Source organism: Orcinus orca, chromosome 17, assembly GCF_937001465.1.
Source record: "Orcinus orca chromosome 17, mOrcOrc1.1, whole genome shotgun sequence".
Classification (NCBI taxonomy): Eukaryota; Metazoa; Chordata; class Mammalia; order Artiodactyla; family Delphinidae; genus Orcinus; species Orcinus orca.
The window spans coordinates 84,261,237-84,283,921 of record NC_064575.1 but is presented as its reverse complement, the minus strand read 5'-3'; the positions used below and the strand labels follow the sequence as shown (position 1 = coordinate 84,283,921).

At 47.8% G+C, this 22,685-nt stretch overlaps 1 protein-coding gene across 4 annotated transcripts in view; it reads left to right on the top strand.

Annotated features, from left to right (window-relative positions):
• Positions 1 to 22,685, top strand: part of TRAPPC9 (trafficking protein particle complex subunit 9) — a 509,514-nt gene that overhangs the window by 121,722 nt on the left and 365,107 nt on the right. For all 4 annotated transcript variants that reach the window (XM_049700891.1, XM_004265298.4, XM_033419745.2 and 1 more), the window contains 4 exons: positions 5,844 to 5,929; positions 9,085 to 9,211; positions 12,695 to 12,827; positions 14,879 to 15,042. In XM_049700891.1, the coding sequence (XP_049556848.1) occupies positions 5,844 to 5,929; positions 9,085 to 9,211; positions 12,695 to 12,827; positions 14,879 to 15,042 (510 nt within the window). The remainder of the gene's footprint in view (positions 1 to 5,843; positions 5,930 to 9,084; positions 9,212 to 12,694; positions 12,828 to 14,878; positions 15,043 to 22,685) is intronic.

Sequence of the window (22,685 nt, the reverse complement as noted above, 5' to 3'; positions counted from 1 at the left end):
GCTTTGTATAATGCTGTCACATTTTAGCTCAGTTAGTTTTCCTAGTAGTTTTGGAGGAAGTAATTTTTACCTCCCTTTTCCAGATGAAGAAGCAAACTCAGAGAAATGAGAAACTCCCAATTTTTCAGATCAAGTGTGCTGTTCTAACCAGGGCCCTCCAGCTTTCCCTAATGTGTGCAGCACGCCTGGCATGGGCCTCAGTCAATGATAACACACAGCTGCCCACCTCCCGCATCCTCCAGGTCAGCTTCGACAGCAAGGCAGTGTAATACCCGGGAAGTTGAATATCCTACCGCTCTGAAACTAGGTCCGCCGCCAGCAGCACCTGGGACTCACCTGTTGAGTTTGGGGAGATCATATGTATGGGATGAGCTGAGACTTAGGAAGGCCTCCCGGGGGCTCAGGAAGCAGAGCTGGCCCAGACGAGCAGGTGGGCTTCTAAGGTGTGGCTCGGAGGGCTCTAGTTAAAACAAGAAAATAAAGGAAGAAATATGGGGTGATGCCCTTAAAAAATAGCATCTGATTGTAAATTCTGGTACATTTCTGAAAGCAGAAGCCCTAAGCATATAGCACGCTACAGCCTCGATGTGCGTGCGTGCGCACGTGCGTGTCTCTTGGTTCAGTCCTTCATTGGTTCATTGGTTCCTTCTCTCATCCATCAGTGAACTCCCCGAGTTTCCCTGTGTGTGAGGCATGTGGCAGCCCAGCCCTGTGGGTTCTAACGGTGAGAGGTGCAGGCGTGGTCCTTGCTGTCGTGAGGTGTACGTAGAAGTTAGAGGCAAGTGACAGGTAGTAACTAAATATATTTAAAACGACAGATATTGTTTGAACGTTTTCCATTTGCATCCTGGGAAATGATTTTGCTCTTTTGTTCTCACATCCGTCACGTAGGCGTGGCTGCCCCTATCACTTATCAGGCATTGTAAGGGTGAAACAAATCAGTGTACACAGATGTATATTGGAGGTCAGGTACTGCCTCTTAGTCCTCTGACCCCTACCCGCCATTCCCCCTGTGCTGCTTGGGCTGAACGTTTCCCTGACTTCCCTGCCAGCCGGCTGCCATGAGGGTCTCCCCGGTGGGGGTGAAGGTGCAGGAGGGCAGGGGCCATTCCACTCCTGGGGGTCCCCTGGGTGGTGGCGGTGGTGGTGGTGCAGGGTGACCACAGCTGTGGCAGCCTGGGCTGCGGTGGTGGCAGTGGCAGGGGCTGTGGCCCCCTCTCCATGGTCCAGCAAAGGGCGAGCAGTAAATGTCCGTGAAAAAGAACGAGTGACCAGCTGCAACTGTTTCCTGGTTGTCAGGGGGGCAGGCCCGTCCCCCGCAGGCACTCTGTTGTGTGAAGGCAAGTCTTTTTTTTTTTTTTACATCTTTATTGGAGTATAATTGCTTTACAATGGTGCGTTAGTTTCTGCTTTATAACAAAGTGAATCAGTTATACATATACATATGTTCCCATATCTCTTCCCTCTTGCGTCTCCCTCCCTCCCACGCTCCCTATCCCACCCCTCTAGGTGGTCACAAAGCACTGACCTGCTTTGACATTCTCATTTCAGTCTGTCGATTTTGAAAGACAGCCGCAGCCTCCCTACTGTTTCTCTGCTCTGGAGAGCATGCTGGGGAGTCTGGGAGCAGGGGGGCCGGGGGGACATCGTGGTTGAGCAGGGAGGCCGGGTCCCGGGCTGCTCCAGCGCATGTTGGCGAGCAGTGCGCGTCTGCCAGTGCGGGTGCCTCCTTTGATCTCTTTGGAGGTGTGGGGGGCTGGGGCTTGTTCCAGTCCGAGTCTCACTGTTTCTTGATGGTGGGCAGGTCACTTTCTGGGCCCCTTTTCCCCTGGGTGGACCTGGACCTGTCATTACAGAGTTAATGAGACTTGTCTCTTGGACCTCCTAGGAGTCTCTGGCTGGTCTTTTTGGATCTCGTTAGGGTTGATGATAAGCTTTCTCCCCTAAAGGACATTTTAGGAAACTTTCACCCATTTTGTTTAGAGAAACTTCCAGAGACGATTTGGGGGACTGGAAGAGTGAGACTCCTTCCCAGGACCAGCTGCATGATTTGTGGGGCCCCCTTGTTCAAAAATTATGAGGAAATTGGAGACAGGGACAGCGTTAAGCAGAATGTGGCCCCGAGCCTGGCACAGTGTGGCTGCAGGGTCACTGCCCATGCAGCTGGCCTTTCCTCTTGATTTTCTTCCTCTCTGATCTTCAGAAACTGCTGAGGCTTCCTTTTATGAAAAGAACACCCTGCATCTGCTGCAGAGGGCTTCCACCTTATCCAGCGATTCTCATGACCGTGTGATGCTGCAAGTGTTGTGTTCCCAACTTACAGATGAGAACATTACAACCGAGTGATTGTAAATTCCTGCCCTAGGTCAGGTAGCTAGTAAGGACAGAGCTCAGGCTATGTCCATGGTTTGTGACTCAAAGCCCAGGGACCTTTTCCTTTAAATATGGCTCCTCATAACAGTGAGAAAGAAGCACCTGTTCATCTGGGCTGAGGACAAATCCAGTGGATGATGCAAGACTTCTGGGGATATAACAGAAACTTCAGCCAAGATGCATGTTGTTTGTTGAAGACCCATGGGTACGAACATGTAATTTATATTCTGTGGCTTCTAATATCTTTTTAGCAACAGACTCATCAGCGAGAACCTGCCTGGAGGTTTGAAGAATCGCACGTCTTTAACCTAGAATCCCAATCTCTATAAATGAACCTTATAATTGGGGGAGTTATCACAGCAAGGGGCACAGAATATTGGAGAAGAAGAAACCCTTGAGGCAGTTCCTGAGACGACCATTTTCCACGCTATCTTGGAATAATTTATCAGTCTTTCCATCTGTGTGTTGCTAGCATCTCTGTCGTCCGAGTTAGACTCCACGCCGAGGTGATGGCTGTACATGTCCTGAGCCTAATTTGTGCCAGGACTTGGTGGTGGAGCTGGGCTTCTCGCCCGGCTCGACAGCTGCCCCGGAGGAGACTTGGTGGCCTGGCCAGGCCGGAGCTGTCAGATGGCCTTGGGCTGCCACCGGGCCTCCCTGGGCTGCAGTTGTGCCGTCTACAGAGACCGGGCGCCAGAAGCTCACGAGGAGGATTCTTCTGAGGGTCAAGTGAGATAATGTTCTGAAGCATCCAGCAGCCTTTCTCAGAAGGCTGTGAGCAGCGCTGTGTGCACTGTCCAAGGTGCTGGGGACGCCGTGAGGAATCAGGAGCGTCACCCGCCAGATGGGTCCAGCCAGTGTGGTGGAAAGAGAGGAGCTTGTCAACAGAAGCCACCGAAAGATGTTGTTTGTCCACGGCTAAGAACACACATGGGGGCTGTGCAATACAGTGTGCAGAGGGCCCGATACAGAGGGTGTTTCATAGCCTTCGATGCTGTTCCTTCCTGTGGTTTCTGGGACAAAATATCGAGGAAGGGGCCCCACCGTGTGCTTCTTTTTGTTTTTTGGTTTTTTTTTTGCAATATGCGGGCCTCTCGCTGCTTTGGCCTCTCCCGTTGCGGAGCACAGGCTCTGGACGCACAGGCTCAGCAGCCATGGCTCACGGGCCCAGCCGCTCCGCGGCATGTGGGATCTTCCTGGACCGGGGCATGAATCTGTGTCCCCTGCATCGGCAGGCGGACTCGCAACCACTGCGCCACCAGGGAAGCCCCCACCGTGTGCTTTGACACACTAAGGCTTAGGAAGGAGATGATCTCCTCTCAGACAAATAACTATTCCTGTAATCAGGGATTTATCTTAGGTTTACCTTTAGTGACTAGGACTGTGCAAGTATAAACGATTCCTTTCAGAACCCCAGGAAAATGAATTTTGAAATGATGGTTATTTGACCGTGGTAGAGAAGACAAACAGTTCCTTCGTTATCAGGCATAGCAAGCTGTTAAAACAAATGACATTTTCATTGGCAGTGAGGAAGGGCTGGGGTGCTGGCCGCTGAGGCAGTGATGGGCTCAGTGATGCCGCTGAAGATGGGGGTGGGAGCACCGTGTCTCTGCAGAAGGACTTCTGTGACCCCTCCCTCCCGCAGAGGTTCTCAGCCTGAGGCTGGGTGAAGAGAGGTGGGTTTCTGGAGCCAACGGGGGGAGAGCAGCAGCCTGGGAGCAGCAGAGGCTTTGGGGCCAGGCACACGGAGATTGGACTCGGCTGCCTCATTCATTAGGGCCATCGATGGTGGACGGTTCAGTGTTCCTTGTTGGTGAATGGGGGTGATACGTGCTCTGCTGACTGCTTCACTGTATTGTCAAGAGGCTCAAATGGGTACCTGCTTGTGCAAGCATTTTGAAAACTAACTCACCTGGTGGGCTCCTTCTTCACTGCATGCAATTTCAGGATGCCATAGGTTTGGTGCAACCTGTCTTAGTCTCTGTGCAGGGGACCTGGGGTGAAGTGTTTGGGAAAAATGGTGTCTTTATGAAAGCCTGTGAAAGCTGAAGAATTCTAATCAGTAAATCTTAGTGTCTACTGTAGAAAAAACCCTTTAACCACCACTGTCCAGTCTAGATACTTCTCTGAGTTCAAAGACCTGGGCTTGAATCCCTGCTGCCCCACTTACTGGCTGTCTGATTCCCAGCACATTTATTAACCTCTTTGGACCTTGAGTACCTGCCTTGTAACAGTGGGATTGTAATATCTACCTCACCAGGTCATTATGAAGAGTAAGAGACAGGCTTCCAAGGGCTGGACAGTACCTCCTGCCCAACACGTGTTACTTGGTTCTGAAGCCCCTTCCAGTTTGCCTAATGGAGACTCTTAAGGGGAGGAGAGGGCAGTGGAGTGGGGATGGGGACCGTATTACTTTTCTTTTGTGTGTAACAGATGGCCACCAATTTAGTGGCTTAAAGAACACAAGTTTATTTTCTCACTGTTACTGTCATGAGTCCAGCATGTGTTAGCTAGGTCCTCTGCTCAGAGTCTTGTAGGCTGAAATCCAGGTGTCAGGTGGGGCTGTGTTCTCATCTGGAGGCTCAACTGGGAAGGATCTGTTTCCAGTCTCCCTCAGGTTCTTCATCCATTCCTTGTGGTTGTAGGACTGACATCTCTGTTCTCTTGCTGGCTGTCAGCTGGACCACTTTCAGCTCATAGCAGCCGTTCTTGGGTCCTGGCCACATGGCCTCCTCCGTGCATCCTCCTCTCATGCTTTGAATCTTTTCATTCAGGATGGGTATGTTCCCTTCCAAGGGCTCACCTGAGTAGGCCAGGCTCTCCTAGGATAATCTCCCATTGATTAAGTCAAAGCCTACTGCTTGGGGGCCTTCATCACATATGGAAGCCCCCTTCCCCTTTGTTATATAACATAGCCTATCGTCATTTCCACACTCAGGGGTAGAGGATGACACAGCATGTACACCAGGGGCCGGGAGTCTCGGGGGTTATCTCAGAATTCTGCCTCCCGTAGATGTTGGACTGCAGCTGACCTGGGAGTGGACAGGGAGGAGAAGCCACTGTCTTCTCTCACAAACTTAGGGAGGGGAAAGGGAAACCACGCTATGTGCCACTTAAAATTGACTACAGTGCCACCTTCCTAAGTAACAGCCTCTGGGCCCGCAAAGGTCTGTGTGACGTATGGCTCTACACCAAGAATAGTGCTGTCTGGATTGATTCCAGTTTCGTGCAGCTGCGCTTGGCACTGAGGGAGGGAAGCATCAGTCACAAGGCATCCAAGTGGCAGGGATGATGTGCTTTGCATTGCAGAAAGGTAGCAGTAAAATAGCTTTAAACTGTGTATCTCAGGATGATCGCAGTGCCCACTGCTTCAGTGGAAAAATAAATTGCCAGGGAGTAATCTGAAACCATGTGAAACGTGCAGAAACACCAGCTAAAACGTGGACTCTTCTGTGTGTATGTATTTCTAGATTTCCAGTGGGTTCAAGGAGATGTGTGTGAAGTTCAGCTGATGGTATATAACCCAATGCCGTTTGAACTCCGAGTTGAAAACATGGTATGTATCATGAATCATTTGACCCTTTTGGGCTAGACATCAACTTACCATTAAAATAAGTTTTTTACTTAATATTTCAGGCATACTGCCTACAATCTATGTCTGTTTTTTTCACTGTTGTGGCCTCTCCCGTTGCGGAGCACAGGCTCTGGACGCGCAGGCTCAGCGGCCATGGCTCACGGGCCCAGCCGCTCCGCAGCATGTGGGATCTCCCCGGACCGGAGCATGAACCCGTGTCTCCTGCATCGGCAGGCGGACTCTCAACCACTGCGCCACCAGGGAAACCCTATGTCTGTTTTTAATATTTGTTTTGCCAAAGATTATAATCTTCTTGTGAGTGAAGACTACATCTTGACATTCCCATGTCTTTAGTGCATGGTACGCAGTGAGACGTGTGAGTCAATGAACAGAGATATCTCGGATTTGAACATACACAGAGCTTAGTTGATTGCATATAAGATTTGAAATAATTATATTGAAATTTACATGAGATTAGCAAGGTTACAAACCCTGTATTGAGCCCACCACTCAATATCACTGTTACTGCACTGCTACAAGATGATAAGATGATCAAGGCCTAAGGGAAGAGCGAGCTCTTTATTCGTAAGAGAATAAACGGCTGCACTGCTAATGCGAAGTTTCCCTTGGGTTTGAAATCTGATGTTCTGTTTCTGTGTTTGTGTACGGCGTTAGAGGCTCACCTTTTGCAGCGCTGTCCATTGGAACTGCTCCCCTAATTCTGCAGTGGGCGGGAAGGAGATTCACACGGCTCACCAAGCTAGACCTAGTGTTTCCAGAGCGGAGCCCTCCGCCATCGGTGGATTCCAGTCCTCAAGTCTTCTCTATGCTTACTATTGTATAGAACCACTTTGTAAATTTTCAGCATTGTGTGAAGGATGGTGCTGAGCTGGGCGATGCCTTCCTTTGGGGTTTTATGACTCATTTTCAGGGTGGGAGGTGGGCTGTCCGTACAGGTGTCCTGCTGAGGGCCCGTGCCACGCGTCAGGCCTGGCCTCTGCCGTGACCTTGGTCAGAGTCGTGGTGGGGTGCATGAGGGGCTGCAGGAGCTGCGTGGAGAGTTAGGGGAGGCCCCACTGAGGACACAGGGTGAGTGGGAGCTCAGAGGCAGACTAGGAGTTATTGAAGATGATGTTTAGGCCTCCGGCGTGAGACATGGTTTTCCCAAATCTGTTGGAGCTCTTAGAAATTCAGCTGAATATTAAGCTTACCACCCTGAGGTCACTCCAAGAATGACCTGTAAGGATGAGTGTTCCCTCCTCCTCCGGTTGCACAAGAATGTGCCAACCTTAGGGTTTAGCTCTTGGTCAGGCCCTTTAGTGACTTTCTGTCTCTTGGCCTAAACCAGGAATAATAGTTGTTTAGAGAATTTCCCCCAAAGTGCTTAAAGTATCATATGCTTGCTATTCTTTCTTATACATATTTTTAGTCTTAAAAAGAAGCTTTCATTTACATCTGGCTGAAAAGTAATATGTGCTTTTTATAAAAAATGAGGAAGAACAAAGAATAAAATAAGTTACTACTAGGAGATAGCCCACAAATCATGTTCAGAATTTAAAAATTAAATTATGGAATATTTCAAGCATATGAAATGTTACAGGGAATAATAAGCCCTTGTACATCCACCATTCACATTTAGCAAATGCTCACGGTTGGCCGTATTTGCTTCAGCTACTTTAAAAAGAAATCAAATGCCAATATATTTTGCCTGGAGACAATAGCCATCTAATTGGTTTCTCTGCTTCCATTCTTGGCCACTACATCTGTTTCACACATGGTTAGATCATTTCATGCTTTTGCTCAGACACTGGGTGCAGGTGTGCTCATTGTTATTGGAGAGCCTTTGCTTCTGGGTACTTTCTGTAGACAGGGTTAGGAAAAGTCTGCATGCATGCACACATAGACACGTGCTTACACACGTACCTACATGCATACACCTGCACGTGTGTGTACATACATATACATGTGCCCTTAGACATGCATATACACAGTACAGACACAGACTTCACACGTCTGACTTCACACATCCCTCCAATTCTAGTCCGTCTCCGTAGGGTCCGTAGGGTCCTTCTCGCCTTCCTGCCTTCTACATCAGCGTCCTTCCCTCCAGTGGGAGAACCTGGGCGCACAGCAACATTAGCACGCTTCTCAGCTGCTTGCTCCTGGGATAGACCTAAAAGAGGTTCAGGATTGCTTCGACCATAGCACTGCAGAAAACAAGCCCCCTGGGAAGAATCCAGGATCCCTCCTACATTTAGGTCTTCTTTAATGTATCTCAGCCATCTTCTGTAGATTTCAGCGCGGGAATCTCACAGACCACTCATTAGACTTATTCCAAGATAGGGGATGTTTTTGGTCTCTTGTTAATGGTATTTGTAATATTTTATTTTCTAATATGTTTTGTTTAGTGCTAGATTATAGAAATACTTTTGCTTTTTTAATACTGACTTTGTTACTTGGCTAAGTGCCCTTGTTAGTTCAGTTTTCCTCGTAGGTTCCACAGTTTTTGTGTGTGTGAATAATTGTTTTCATGCCGTTTCTTTCTTCTCTTGGCTGTTGTGCTGGATGGGGCCTCTGTTACAGTGTTGAGGAGAAGGTCCTGAGCGCGGAGAGGTCCTGCAATCATGGGGCAGCTCCTGGAGGCCAGGGAGCCTGTCTCGTTCGCCGTCAAGCATACGGCCGGGTGCTTAGTGAGATGAACTGGTAATTCACAGAGGCACTGGTGGAAGGATATTAACTGATGATCTATTTCCACACTTCATGTTTTTCATTTTGTTTCTAAATAAAATATTTTATTTTTTCTTTTCATTTACATTCCAACTTGGTAAAACAAGAAAGCAGAACAAATATTAAAAATACATCAGGCGGGGCTACTATTAAAGATGGAATTGTTGTTCAGGCACCCACAGTGCTGTCCACTTTGAGATTGTTTTGTGTTCATCGCACTTTGAGGACATCTCTACAATTCCCTGTGGACTTTTATAAGAGCCGCTTATGAGCCTTTTCCTTCTGAGAGTCCCGGGGCTCTCCTGTGGGCGAGGCACGATGCTTGGGGGCCGCTCGGGACCGACCAAGAGCGGTGGCTTTGGGATTGGGTTAGGGCCGTGCTCATTGCCGTCCTCTGTCACCTGCTCCAGGGGCTGCTCACGAGTGGAGTTGAGTTTGAATCTCTCCCCGCGGCGCTCTCCCTCCCGGCTGAGTCTGGTCTTTACCCGGTGACGCTTGTTGGGGTCCCGCAGACGACGGGGACGATTGCTGTGAATGGTAAGCAGGTTCGGGGGCTGCTGGCTCCTGTGCTGCCCGGCATTCCGGTCTTCGCCCGTTAACAGGTCACGGATGGATGGCGGTGCTTTGGGACACGCCACGAACCATGTAGAGCGTGCGGGATGTGGAGGGCACCCCCCGCGCTCCTGTCTGTCTTCCCCGGAGCCTGCAAACACGCTCCAAGGTTCTCCCACTGCAGTTAAAACCCCCTGCCCCCCCGCACCCCGAGCCCACGATTTCCTCTCTCTGTGGCTTCATCTGCTGTCTCTCCTTCCGAGCAGACCTCTTCAGAGAGCTGTCTGGACACGCTGAATCCACTCTTCCACCTCTGTGCTGGTTCTCTAACCCACCGCATCCTGCACATCCAGCCGTCACCTCACAAAAACTGCTGTCACTGAGGCCACTGGCAGTATTTTTCCGGCTAAATCCGGTGCCTACATTTCAGATTTTGTCCAGCTCCACTGCTCAGCAGCCTTGGGCACCGCTGCCCGCCTCCTTCCTGGGTGCGCTCGCCTGGTCACCCTCGCGTCTCTGCTGCCTCTCCTGCCTGTCATCTGGGGTAGTGTCTTCTGCAGACACTTCTTCAGCCCGACCCTTCAATCTGTACCCAGCTCTGTCCTTCCCTCCCTCCCTCCTGCTTCCCCTTGCCTCTCCTCCCTCCCCCACCCCCTCCCGCCCTTCCTCTCTCCTCCCCTCCTTTCTCCACCTGCTGCCTCTCGGCAGCCCCATCAGAGTCATCTACTTTCCTGGCTTCAGGTCCCATCTCCATGCTGCTGATTCCCAGGGCCACGTCTCCTGTCCAGACCCCTTTCCTGGACCTGCACATCCAGCCGCTTCCCACCCATCTTCTTGGCTGTGTCGTGGGCACGTCACATACAGCATGTCCCAGCCGGAGCCCGTCACCTCATCCCCCAAGCTCCCCCTCCTGCCGTGGTCCTGTCCCAGTGAGGGCGTTGCCGTCTGGCCAGTTGCCCTGCCCGGGCACTGGGAGTCATCCTTCCCTTCTCCTGTTCCTCCTCGCTGCCCCCTACCACACTGACGCTGCCATCCGCACCCTCTCCACCTCCACAGCCGCGCTGCTCTGGCAGAACAGGACCCTCTTCTAGAGTTTGTCACAGAAGCATCAGGACTGGTGTTTCTGCCCTCACTCTTTCCATATTGCAGCCACGTGACCTTTCCACAGGGCAAGTGGAAGTCTTAGCACCTTCACCATGCGCTTTCCATCAGGGCTCCATGCCTTACCAGGGCTGTGGAGCCCGGTGTGATTGGGCCCTGCTCATCTCTGCCGGCTCATACGACTCCTGTCCCGGAAACACGCCATGCTTTCCTTCTGTTGGTGTGCCTCCAGACTTGTGACCCTGGTGCTTCTCCAGTGCCTAGCGCAGCCTTCCCTTCCCCCTGGAGATCGTCCTCAGCTCCCCTCCGCTGGCTCGGGCCCTCTCCAGTGCCTAGCCCAGCCTTCCTTTCCCCCTGGAGATCGTCCTCAGCTCCCCTCCGCTGGCTTGGGCCCCTCCTTCACGTCATTGATCGCGGTGGCTTTTTGGCCTTTTCCTTGCCAGCCTGGCTGTATCCTCACACCTGGCACGTAGTAGCTCTTAGCTATTTGGTGGCTGAAAGAACAAACATTCACTGGGAAAGGTGCTCTCTCTCTCGAGCAGAGAGGCAACAGCATCCTAGGTGAGGGTGTGTTGCAGGCAGTGCTGAGATGGGCAGAGCCCTGGCTTGTGGGCAGTGGGGGAGGGGTGACCCAGAACGGGAGGTGGGCGGAGAAGGACTTCTCCTGACGAGTGACCCTGAGGTTTGAAGGCGAACTAGGGGTTATCCGAACGAGTGGGATGGAGAGTAAGGGGGATCCAGGCAGGAAGAACATCTGGTCCAGGCTCTTACCTACGTGGTGGTAAGAGAGAACAGGGTGCAGAGGGAGCTGGAGGGGGGCTCAGAATGAACTGGTCTAAGGCAGAGGGGTGTAGTGATGAGGCTGGGAAGGCAGACAGAGGGCCGACCCAGAGGGCCTCATAAGTCTTGCTGAGGGCAGTGTGGGCTGCTGCGTTATTTGAAGAGAGGAGAGATATGGTCTGACGGGCGGTTCAGAGCTGCTCCAGGCTGCTGCGTTGGAGAACGGGCTGCAGGCGGGCAGGACTGGAGAAAGGAGACCAACTAGGAAGCTCCAGCCGTAGCCCAGGGAGAAGATGTCAGACATCGGACCCCAGCTGTGGCTGGGAATAGAGCAGAGGAGACAGATGAGAGAGGAAGTAGCCAGGACCGAAAGGCTTGACTCAGAGTGACACACGGCCGAGGACCAATACGTCCACGGATGAGTAGTGAAGCCTCGGTGACAAGAGGTCGCTGGGACAGACTAGTTGGTGTCCGTTGTTTGGGGAGCCTTATGTGTGAAGTATCACTGGACATAACACACAGGATTGTCATCAGATTTTCAGTTTATTTGCAGTCACCTTCAGCAGTGGGTGAGAAAAGGAAAATGATTGATTTTAATTAAGAAACTGCAAACAAAGGTTGCCTCGTAGACAAAGCCACATCCTCTCAGGTTTCATAGAAAGAACAGTATGACAGGGCGTTGTGCCAGCTGTGGGTTTCTGGGGAGGAAAAGGTTCGCAAGTTAATTTAAAGGGGGCTTAGAAGGAACATACTTAAAAAAAAGGAAATGCGGGTGCCGTGAATTGGAGTTATTTTACGTTGAGGGGCCAGTTGGAACTGGTGGGAGGTAAAGGGGAGCATTGGTGAGGCTGTACAGGTGCCAGCTTGCTTCTTGTTGGGTATGTAGCCACTTAGTATGAACGCAGAAAAATTGTCACCCTAGGCATTTAGCCATCGAGTATTATTTGATTTTGTTACACAGTGAATGTTGTTTATAATAATTATCTCAGAATTTCAAAAGCCATTTTAAAGCTTTGCTTAAACAATTTCAAGTGCTTATCTAACCCATGGAGGTTTTTTTTTTCCATGGAAATTTTGCTAATCTTACAGTGTAGTACTTGTACACATCGAGCAGATCTGCCGTATCACGTGACAGCTATAAAAACAGTAACTGACTCTTGAACTTACGTCTCTCAACAGAAGATTTTGAATCATTTTTTTCAAATACTTATTAAGTTACATTATGTCCTGGAAAGGAATACAAACTATCATTTTCATTTTAGAGATGGATAAATTTGAAAAGCAACTTGGTAAAGGGATGAGACACTAATTATTAAGCTCTGTGAGCTCTATAGTTTATACACTGTCGCTTGGACGCAGCCAGCCTTGTGAAGTGGGCACGCAGGTTCTGTTCGCACCTCTGCTCAAGGAAACTGAGGGTCTTGGGGTTGAGCGTGGGAGCTGTGGGCGAGCCTGGCAGGCGACGGGGCCTAAATCTCAACTCTGGTCGGAAAGGGACCCTACGTTCCTGTCACCCCGGGGCTGCCTTGAGGCGTGGGTGTCTCATGAAGCCTTTTCAGGTGGTGAAGCTTTGCGTTTTGTCCCCAGGTTACCACACCACGGTCTTTGGTGTCTTCAGCGACTGTTTGCTGGACAATCTCCCGGGAATAAAGACCAGCGGCTCCACGGTGGAAGTCATCCCTGCTCTGCCCAGACTGCAGATCAGCACGTCTCTGCCCAGGTAGAGCACACGCAGCCCTGGGTCTGCTTGCTGACAAGAGGGGCACCTAGGAGTGCTGTTCGGTACACCTTCTGCAGGGGCCCCAAGAGTCTGAGCTAACCTGTGATCGTTACGACCAGAATAGAGGCGAAGAGTTTCTTCGAGTTAACCAGTAGGCAGTGTGCTCTGCTTGCAGCAAACTGGAATATAGTTGAAGTGTTTCTTACCAAGATCAGAACAAAATGTGAAATTAGGCTTTGGAATTGTAATTTTGGTGAGAAACAATTGAGGTTTTAGAGAACTTAAGAAAAAGTCTTATCTTCTAAAAAATAGTCTTTTTTTTTTTTTTTCCTTTAGCATTATAGGAAAGCATAAAGAAGAAAGGGAAACCTCAGAGTGAATTACTATTAATGCTTTCTGGTGTTTCCTTCCACTGTTTATCCATGAAAAAAAATGTTTGAATAGTTGAGATCATACTACATTTTATATACTATCATAGATTACTTCTTGCATAAACGTATAACATTAGCTAAACATTTCTATTTTAATTGCTTAAAAAAATACATCATAAAGGTATCTCAGAATCTCATCACCATTCATTTCTTTGCTTTTGGAATTTGGGATTGTCTCAATTTTTGCTCATATGAAAAATGCTTTAATGTTTATCCTTTGGGCTGTTTTTATAAAATGTATCTTGGTATTTTCCGAAATGTTTCAAAAGCTCAGTCACTTACTTGATGGGCCCCTTCTCAGTGCCAGCCTCGTCTCATCCCAGCTCAGGGCTCTGATGGGTGGGACGCTGTGCTTTGGGACACTCAGCGCCTGTGTCTGGGCCAGGCCTGCGGCCAGGCTGCATGGTTCTCTGCTTTCTCCCTCCTTCTTTTCCCACCATACCAGAGGGGCTGGCATCCTCTTTGCTTGAGAGGCAGAGTAATTTGTGCAGGCTGTGTTTTAGTTTTCCTAAACACCTTCTCTGCAAATTCAAATTGACTACAAGCAGCTTTCACTTGAGAAGGAGAGAAGGACTGCCTGCTAAACTGTGGGAAGAAGTCATTTATAGTGAGGACGGGAGTCACTCTTCCTTTCTTGACAGAGAAAGTTTATTTCTTGACTCATGAACAACTGTCAGGTATAAAATGCAAAGGGATTCACGTTGATTCTTTACGCTGTTATTTTCGGAAAATGTGGTTTGGATGCGCTTTTTAACCCCACCTCCCGCACACGCACCTGCCTCGTTGTTGGCTGGCTTTCATCCCCACTGTGCCTCTAGAGCCTTTTCCCTGTGGTCACTGGTCCCTCCTTGCCCGGAAGTGGGTTTGCTGCCTGTGGGTTGGGAAGGAGACACCAGGGTAATGAGCGTTGTGGATTGAGTGACAGTCAGTAGGACTCAGGCTGGAGCTTCAGACCAGGGCTGTAGTGCCGGAGCCTCAAGGGAGTGTCAGGCGAGGCTCGGGGCCTCTGGTCCAGGGCCCCAGCTGACCAGTGCCGAGGACCCGCCAGCTGCCCTGGGTCCCGTCAGGAGTTGCCAGCGTTGCTCGTCGATTTTACCTGTGATGTGGAGGCTGTTGTATGTACTTTTCATTTTTCTTCATTTTCCTCCACTTCCCACGTTATCATTTGGAATGGTTCATTTAAGTTTTCTTCTTAAATCAGTGGATTTTCCCAGGCCATTTCTGAGCATGAGATTTAAAAAAATTTTTCAAAGAGTGCAGCATGCTCACGGATCATTTGAATTAATTCATTGTTTCACTTTTGTCCTCACCATAATCCAATCATGAAGAATTTTTTTTGCTTCACACACGCTTGAGAAAGTAAGGCCCAGTGAGAGCGATCACGTGGATGACAGGTCAGTGACCCAGGGCGCCTCTGCATGTAGACAGCGCTTATCACGTGGCAATTTGCCCTTGAGTTCTTGGACGCTGGGTGCTGATTCCATGTTAAAGCCAAGGCTCCCTAGTCCCTGTTTCTGAAATGTTTAAGTGTGGTGATGTGAATAATTCTAAAATGCCATTGGTTTCCTTTGTTTTTTTCTGTGTTTCTAAAATTTATTATAATTATTACTATTATTTTAGGTCTGCACATTCACTGCAACCTTCCTCTGGTGATGAAATATCCACTAACGTGTCAGTCCAGCTTTACAACGGAGAAACTCAGCACCTTGTTGTGAAACTGGAAAATATTGGGATGGAACCACTGGAGAAACTGGAAGTCACCTCAAAAATTCTCACCACCAAAGGTAGGGAATTTAAGTAGGTTTGACCCAGAAATGTTTATCTTTTTTATTTGCAGAAGAGACACATTAGATAACAGCGTTCAGAAAGCCTAAAAATTTCTTCCAGTTTTTTTTTTTTTTTTGGTACGCGGGCCTCTCACTGTTGTGGCCTCTCCCGTTGCAGAGCACAGGCTCCGGACGCGCAGGCTCAGCGGCCATGGCTCACGGGCCCAGCCGCTCCGCGGCATGTGGGATCTTCCCGGACCAGGGCACGAACCCACGTCCCCTGCATCGGCAGGCGGACTCTCAACCACTGTGCCACCAGGGAAGCCCTCTTGCACTTTTAATTTGACACCACTGTGAAATTTTTGTCCTAATCACGCGTGAAGAGCACGCAAAGGAAGAGAATGGAGCACAGGATGCACCTTCGTATCCCCTGTGCTCTTAACAACGATCAGATCTCGGGAAGCGTATCCTGGAATGAATGAATGAAGAGAAGCATTTGCAGGTTCAGAAGCATTACCATCTAGGATCCATCCAGCCAGCCCAGTGTTTTCCGTGGGTTCAACACTTAGAGCCTGTGCACTCCCTCTTAAAGACAGATTCTGTTTCCTAGTTCTAAGGCACACGTAGCTTGGGTGTCATAAGACCTGTGTTAAACTTTGGCTTCACTGTTTACTTGCTCTTTGTCCTTCACATGCCTCAGCTTCCTCCTGGGTAAGCAGGGGAGGTGGTCCTTACCATGAAAAGTTGTTCTAAGAATTAAGTGAGGCAGCTTGCGGCAGAGGACCTGGTCTGCTCGTGGTTAGTGAATGGTACTGATCAAAGGGGGGATATATTGTGTGTGTGTGTTGCGGGGAGGGCATCGAGAATAGTAAGTGGAAGTAAAATCAGGTCATTTAATAAAGGTAGAGAAATTATACTGTCTGGGGAGACCAAAGACAAAGACAAAACAGGGAGAGCAAGCTGGTGGGATTTCGGGGTGTTTACATGCCTTTGACATAGGAGCGAGGTGAGCCCGGCATCCAGTGGGAGCTTGGGCGCACCTGGGCGCTGCTGAGGACGCTGCTGTCCCGGGGCTCCTGGCACTGGTGGGCCGAGGCTGCCATCTCCGTGAGGGTCTCCAGGATCGGATGCTGAGCCATGGGGCCACAGGCATTCGGCTTCAGAACTACTTTTCCAAAGTCCATTTACACAGTCATCGTGTGAGAGTGACGGCTGCCCCAAGTCCCCTCTGCCCTGTGGCATCGTAGTCATTTTATCCACGGTAGGGAGGTGGGGTGTAATGCTCTTACACCAGGGTTTAATTTGTATTTCCCTGATGACCAGCGAAGTTGAACACCTTTCACGTGGTTTTGGATACTCAGGTCCTTTGTCGTACCAGCGCTTTGTCCTTTTTTCCCGGTGGGTGTTCTGCCTTCTCTCTGTCTCTGTTTCTCTCTGTCTGTGTGTCTGTCTCTCTCGCTGTCTGTCTGCCCCTCTCTCCTGACTTGCAGGGTGTCTTTGATCCTGAGTGTAAGTTCTTTGCTGGAACTGTGTGGTGTGAATATCCCCTCCTACTCTACCCGCTGCCTTTACACTCTCTCAGCCATGTCCTTGGATAAACACAAGTTCTTCATTTTAGTATGGTTCACCTAATCATTCTTTTCTTTTATGGTCATTGCGTTTGTGTCTCTGAGTCTTTGGGGAATTTTGATGATCCTACCTTAATCACATCCTTTCTTCCCTTTCTCTCCTATTTTCAGGAGCAAACACATATGGATTAGGTAGAAAATGCCTCCCTGACATGAAATACCTTCATCTGGTATTCTGAAGTCAATTAAGTGGTTAAAGGGGTTGGTTGATGTTTGAACAAGCGAAGATTGAATGACAGAAAATTGCAGAGTACATAATGGTAAAAATTTTCACATCTCCTGTGATTTACCTTGCCTTCACAGCTTAGCAACTGGAAAATATCTCTTCCTTTTCTCAAATAAACCCAAATGGTAACCACGTGTCCATTATTCATTACAAACTTGCTTCTTTCCGAAGCACAGCTCCTCAGGGTTCTCCTTTGGAAACCCCTGCTGTCCCTGCGCCCCAGGCCCCGTATCCCTGGCCTCTGCCCCAAGCTTCAGCCTCAGCCACCTCTCCCCTTAAACTCTCATCACGTTGACCGTTAGGAGCTAGTTTCAGTTTCCTGGACGTTCGTGCTGTCTCTCTAAACTTGAGGATAAACCATCTCCTCTCACTAGGAGCCGACTTGCTAACTTCTGTTCCTGCCTTTGCCTCCTCTTCTGCAGTTAACGTATCCTGGGGTTTCTGCTTCGTGGTCACTCTGGGAAGCCTTCCTAGACTGGGTGACTGGGGCCCCCCTTTGTCGTCTCAGAGGCCCGGGTGACTTCTGAGGAGCCCCTTTCATTCCGAGTTGTCATTGCTTGTGGTCTGGTCTCCCTCCAACCAGGTGCGAGTCTCTCAAAGGCAGCGAGTGCGTTCCCCTACCTTTGGTGTTCTTACGCTTTTGAACTCTTACGGAACTTATTCTTTGTATCAGCCATTCCCTCCCTCTCGAACCTTTCATTATAAAAATATTCCAACATACAGAAAAGCGGAGAGAATTTTACAGTGGACGCTGCAAACCCACCGTCTATTCTATAATGTTTGGCTATCCAGCCTCCTATCCATCCATTGATCCATCTTGGTTTTTTTGCGTCGTTCAAAATAAGTTGTAGATTTCTGTGCATTTTACCCATTAATACTTTAGCATGCATATCGTTAATTAGACTTCAAGTTTGTTTACTTTTCTTTGGTAAGATGTATATGGGGTGAGATACACAAACCTTAAGTTACCATTTGATAAGTTTTGACAAGTACGTGTGTCTCACCCAAACTCTTATCAAGATATATCACAGACCATTCTCATCACCTCAGAAAATCCTCTCATGGCCCTTTCCAGCCAATCCCTGCCCAACCTGAGAGGTGGCCACTCTCCGTATTTACCTGGTCAGCCCTCGCTCATCGTTTACTGGCAGCGATGTGGGAGGTTGGAAACGCTCATGGGAACCAGGCAGAATCCCTGGAGAAGCCTCTGGGGCTGGGTCCTTCCAACACTGTCAGCAGTCACCTTCTCGCCCAGCTCTCAGTTTAGCCTCTTCGAGGGCAGGGGGTCAAGTATTATTACCCTCACTCTATGGATAGGGAAGGTGAAGGCCGAAGAGGTTAAATGACGTATCTGGGATCACAGCTGGTTCCATCATGTATAGCACGGGCTGGCCATTCAAAACAACACGTTTGCAAGTGAAAAATTAAAGCTGTCATTCTTTTTTAATTCTCATCCCGAGCTGCCATACATTTACATGTGGAATTAAAGTAATGAAAATAAACCATCTGCTTCCAAAATATACAAAGGGAATAATTCCTGTCACTTATATTCTACAGGACCAAAAAGCTGTCAGAATCAATAAATGATGTACTATGAATGTGAAGACAGGAAAATGTCTTAAACCGGGAACACGAGTGAGCTCCTTGTGAAGCTCTTCCACAGGGAATTAAACGCTGCCTCCTCCGGGGTCCGTATTATTTTCTTTGTAGCGCTGTTGGGGTTATTTTATGTCTCAGCAGTAATAATAACTTTTACTTTCTAGCACTCACCACGTGCCAGCTGAGTGGTATTTCAGGTAGTTTTTTCTCATTAGGTAAAAACGACACCTGTAAGAGGCCTTTCTGGGGTAGGGGTGGTCTGTTTACCTCACTGCTGCAGCGCCGGGGCCCGGGAACTAAGAACAGTGCTTGTCACAGAGGAGGTGCTGAGTGAACCCGGCGAGAGTTCCCGCCACACAGGTTGTTGCGCGGCTGGCGCGTTAATGCAGGACACAGGAGCGCTAAGGGCGACCCTGAGCATGAAGTGCCCACGTCTTGCCTGCTCCGAGGGTGCTGACTGCTCTCGGTGTTTCTGCCTGCAGGTGGTCTGCATGCGCGGGGCCTTGGCCACGTGAGAGGCCTGCCTGCGAGCCCCACGTCTTCCCCTCCTCTTCCTGCCACCTGTCAGGGGCCCTTGCAGGTCTCTGGTCATGCCCTCACTCCCCTCTGATTGACCCCCTTTTCTTCAGATAAAGAAAAGTTTCCTGTTGTGTTTTTTTTTTTTTTTAATGATGTTTGCTGTGGGTTTGTCATATATGGCCTTTATTATGTTGAGGTAGGTTCCCTCTATGCCCACTTTCTGGAGAGTTTTTATCATAAATTGGTGTTGAATTTTGTCAAAAGCTTTTTCTGCATCTGTTGAGATGATCATATGGTTTTTATTCTTCAGTTTGTTCATATGGTATATCACATTGATCGGTTTGCGTATATTAAAGAATCCTTGCATCCCTGGGATAAATCCCACTTGATCATGGTGTATGATCCTTTTAATGTGTTGTTGGATTCTGTTTGTTAGTATTTTGTTGAGGATTTTTGCGTCTATATTCATGAGTGATATTGATCTGTAATTTTCTTTTTTTGTAGCATCTTTTTCTGGTTTTGGTATCAGGGTGATGGTGGCCTCATACAATGAGTTTGGGACTGTTCCTTCCTCTGCAGTTTTTTGGAAGGGTTTGAGAAAGATGGGGGTTAGCTCTTCTCTAAATGTTTGATAGAGTTCACCTGTGAAGCCATCTGGTCCTGGACTTTTGTTTGTTGGAAGATTTTTTTTTTTTTGCGGTATGCGGGCCTCTCACTGCTGTGGCCTCTCCCGTTGCGGATCACAGGCTCCGGACGGGCAGGCTCAGCGGCCATGGCTCACGGGCCCAGCCGCTCCGCGGCATGTGGGATCTTCCCGGACTGGGACACGAACCCGTGTCCCCTGCATCAGCAGGCGGACTCTCAAACACTGCACCACCAGGGAAGACCCTGTTGGAAGATTTTTAATCACAGTTTCAATTTCATTACTTGTGATCCATCTGTTCATATTTTCTGTTTCATCCTGGTTCAGTCTTGGAAGGTTATACCTTTCTAAGAATTTGTCCATTTCTTCCAGGTTGTCCATTTTATTGGCATAGAGTTGCTTGTAGTAGTCTCTTAGGATGCTTTGTATTTCTGCGGTGTCTGTTTTAACTTCTTTTTCATTTCTAATTTTATTGATTTGAGTCCTCTCCCTCTTGATGAGTCTGGCTAATGGTTTATCAATTTTGTTTATCTTGTCAAAGAACCAGCTTTTCGTTTTATTGATCTTTGCTATTGTTTTCTTTGTTTCTATTTCATTTATTTCTTCTCTGATCTTTATGATTTCTTTCCTTCTGCTAACTTTGGATTTTTTTTATTCTTCTTTCTCTAGTTCCTTTAGGTGTAAGGTTAGATTGTTTACTTAAGACTTGTTTCTTGAGGTAGGCTTGTATTGCTATAAACTTCCCTCTTAGAACTGCTTTTGCTGCATCCCATAGGTTTTGGATTGTTGTGTTTTCATTGTCATTTGTCTCTAGGTATTTTCTGATTTCCTCTTTGATTTCTTCAGTGATCTCTTGGTTATTTAGTAACGTATTGTTTAGCCACCATGTGTTTGTGTTTTTTACGTTTTTTTCCCTGTAATTCATTTCTAATCTCATAGCATTGTGGTCAGAAAAGATGCTTGATATGATTTCAATTTTCTTAAATTTACTGAGGCTTGATTTGTGACCCAAGATGTGATCTATCCTGGAGAATGTTCTGTGCACACTTGAGAAGAAAGTGTAATCTGCTGTTTTTGGATGGAATGTCCTATAAATATCAATTAGATCTATCTGGTCTATTGTGTCATTTAAAGCTTCTGTTTCCTTATTTATTTTCATTTTGGATGATCTGTCCATTGGTGTAAGTGAGGTGTCAAAGTCCCCCACTATTATTGTGTTACTGTCGATTTCCTCTTTTATAGCTGTTAGCAGTTGCCTTATGTATTGAGGTGCTCCATGTTGGGAGCATATATATTTATAATTGTTATATCTTCTTCTTGGATTGATCCCTTGATCATTATGTAGTGTCCTTCCTTGTCTCTTGTAACATTCTTTATTTTAAAGTCTATTTTATCTGATATGAGTATTGCTACTCCAGCTTTCTTTTGATTTCCATTTGCATGGAATATCTTTTTCCATCCCCTCACTTCCAGTCTGTATGTGTCCCTAGGTGTGAAGTGGGTCTCTTGTAGACAGCATATATATGGCTCTTGTTTTTGTATCCATTCAGCAAGCCTGTGTCTTTTGGTTGGAGCATTTAATCCATTCACGTTTAAGGTAATTACTGATTTGTATGTTCCTATGACCATTTTCTTAATTGTTTTGGGTTTGTTTTCGTAGGTCCTTTTCTTCTCTTGTGTTTCCCACTTAGAGAGTTCCTTTAGCTTTTGTTGTAGAGCTGGTTTGGTGGTGCTGAATTCTCTTAGCTTTTGCTTGTCTGTAAAACTTTTGATTTCTCCATCGAATCTGAATGAGATCCTTGCCGGGTAGAGTAATCTTGGTTGTAGGTTCTTCCATTTCATCACTTTAAATATGTCATGCCACTCCCTTCTGGCTTGTAGAGTTTCTGCTGAGAAATCAGCTGTTAACCTTATGGGAGTTCCCTTGTATGTTATTTGTTGTTTTTCCCTTGCTGCTTTCAATAATTTTTCTTTGTCTTTAATTTTTGCCAGTTTGATTACTGTGTGTCTCAGCATGTTTCTCCTTGGGTTCATCCTGTATGGGACTCTGTTTGCTTCCTGGACTTGGGTGGCTATTTCCTTTCCCATGTTAGGGAAGTTTTCAACGATAATCTCTTCAAATATTTTCTCGGGTCCTTTCTCTCTCTCTTCTCCTTCTGAGACCCCTATAATGCGAATGTTGTTACGTTTAATGTTGTCCCAGAGGTCTCTTAAGCTGTCTTCATTTCTTTTCATTCATAGCAGTGAATTCCACCATTCTGTCTTCCAGGTCACTTATCCGTTCTTTTGCCTCAGTTATTCTGCTATTGATTTCCTTCTAGTGTATTTTTAATTTCAGTAATTGTATTGTTCATCTCTGTTTGTTTGTTCTTTAATTCTTCTAGGTCTTTGTTAAACATTTCTTGCATCTGCTTGATCTTTGCCTCCATTCTTTTTCCGAGGTCCTGGATCATCTTCACTATCATTCTGAATTCTTTTTCTGGAAGGTTGCCTATCTCCACTTTGTTTGGTTGTTTTTCTGGGGTTTTATCTTGTTCCTTCATCTGGTACATAGCCCTCTGCCTTTTCATCTTGTGTATCTTTCTGTGAATGTGGTTTTTGTTCCACAGGCTGCAGGATTGTAGTTCTTCTTGCTTCTGCTATCTGCCCTCTGGTGGATGAGGCTGTCTCCCTGTTGTGTTTTTCTCCTCCATCTTCCTTGCTTTCCTGTCTTGTTCTAATCCCTGCTCTTACAGACTCACGGAGTGAAGTAAGTCAGAAAAAGAAAAACAAATATCGTATGCTAACACATATATGTGGAATAATAATAATAATAAAAGGTTCTGAAGAACCTAGGGGCAGGACAGAGATGCAGATGTAGAGAATGGATTTGAGGACCTGGGAAGGGGGAAGGGGAAGCTGGGACGAAGTGAGAGAGTGGCGTGGACATATATATACTACCAAATGTAAAATAGATGGCTAGTGGGAAGCAGCCGCATAGCACAGGGAGATCAGCTCGGTGCTTTGTGACCACCTAGAGGAATGGGGTAGGGAGGGTGGGAGGGAG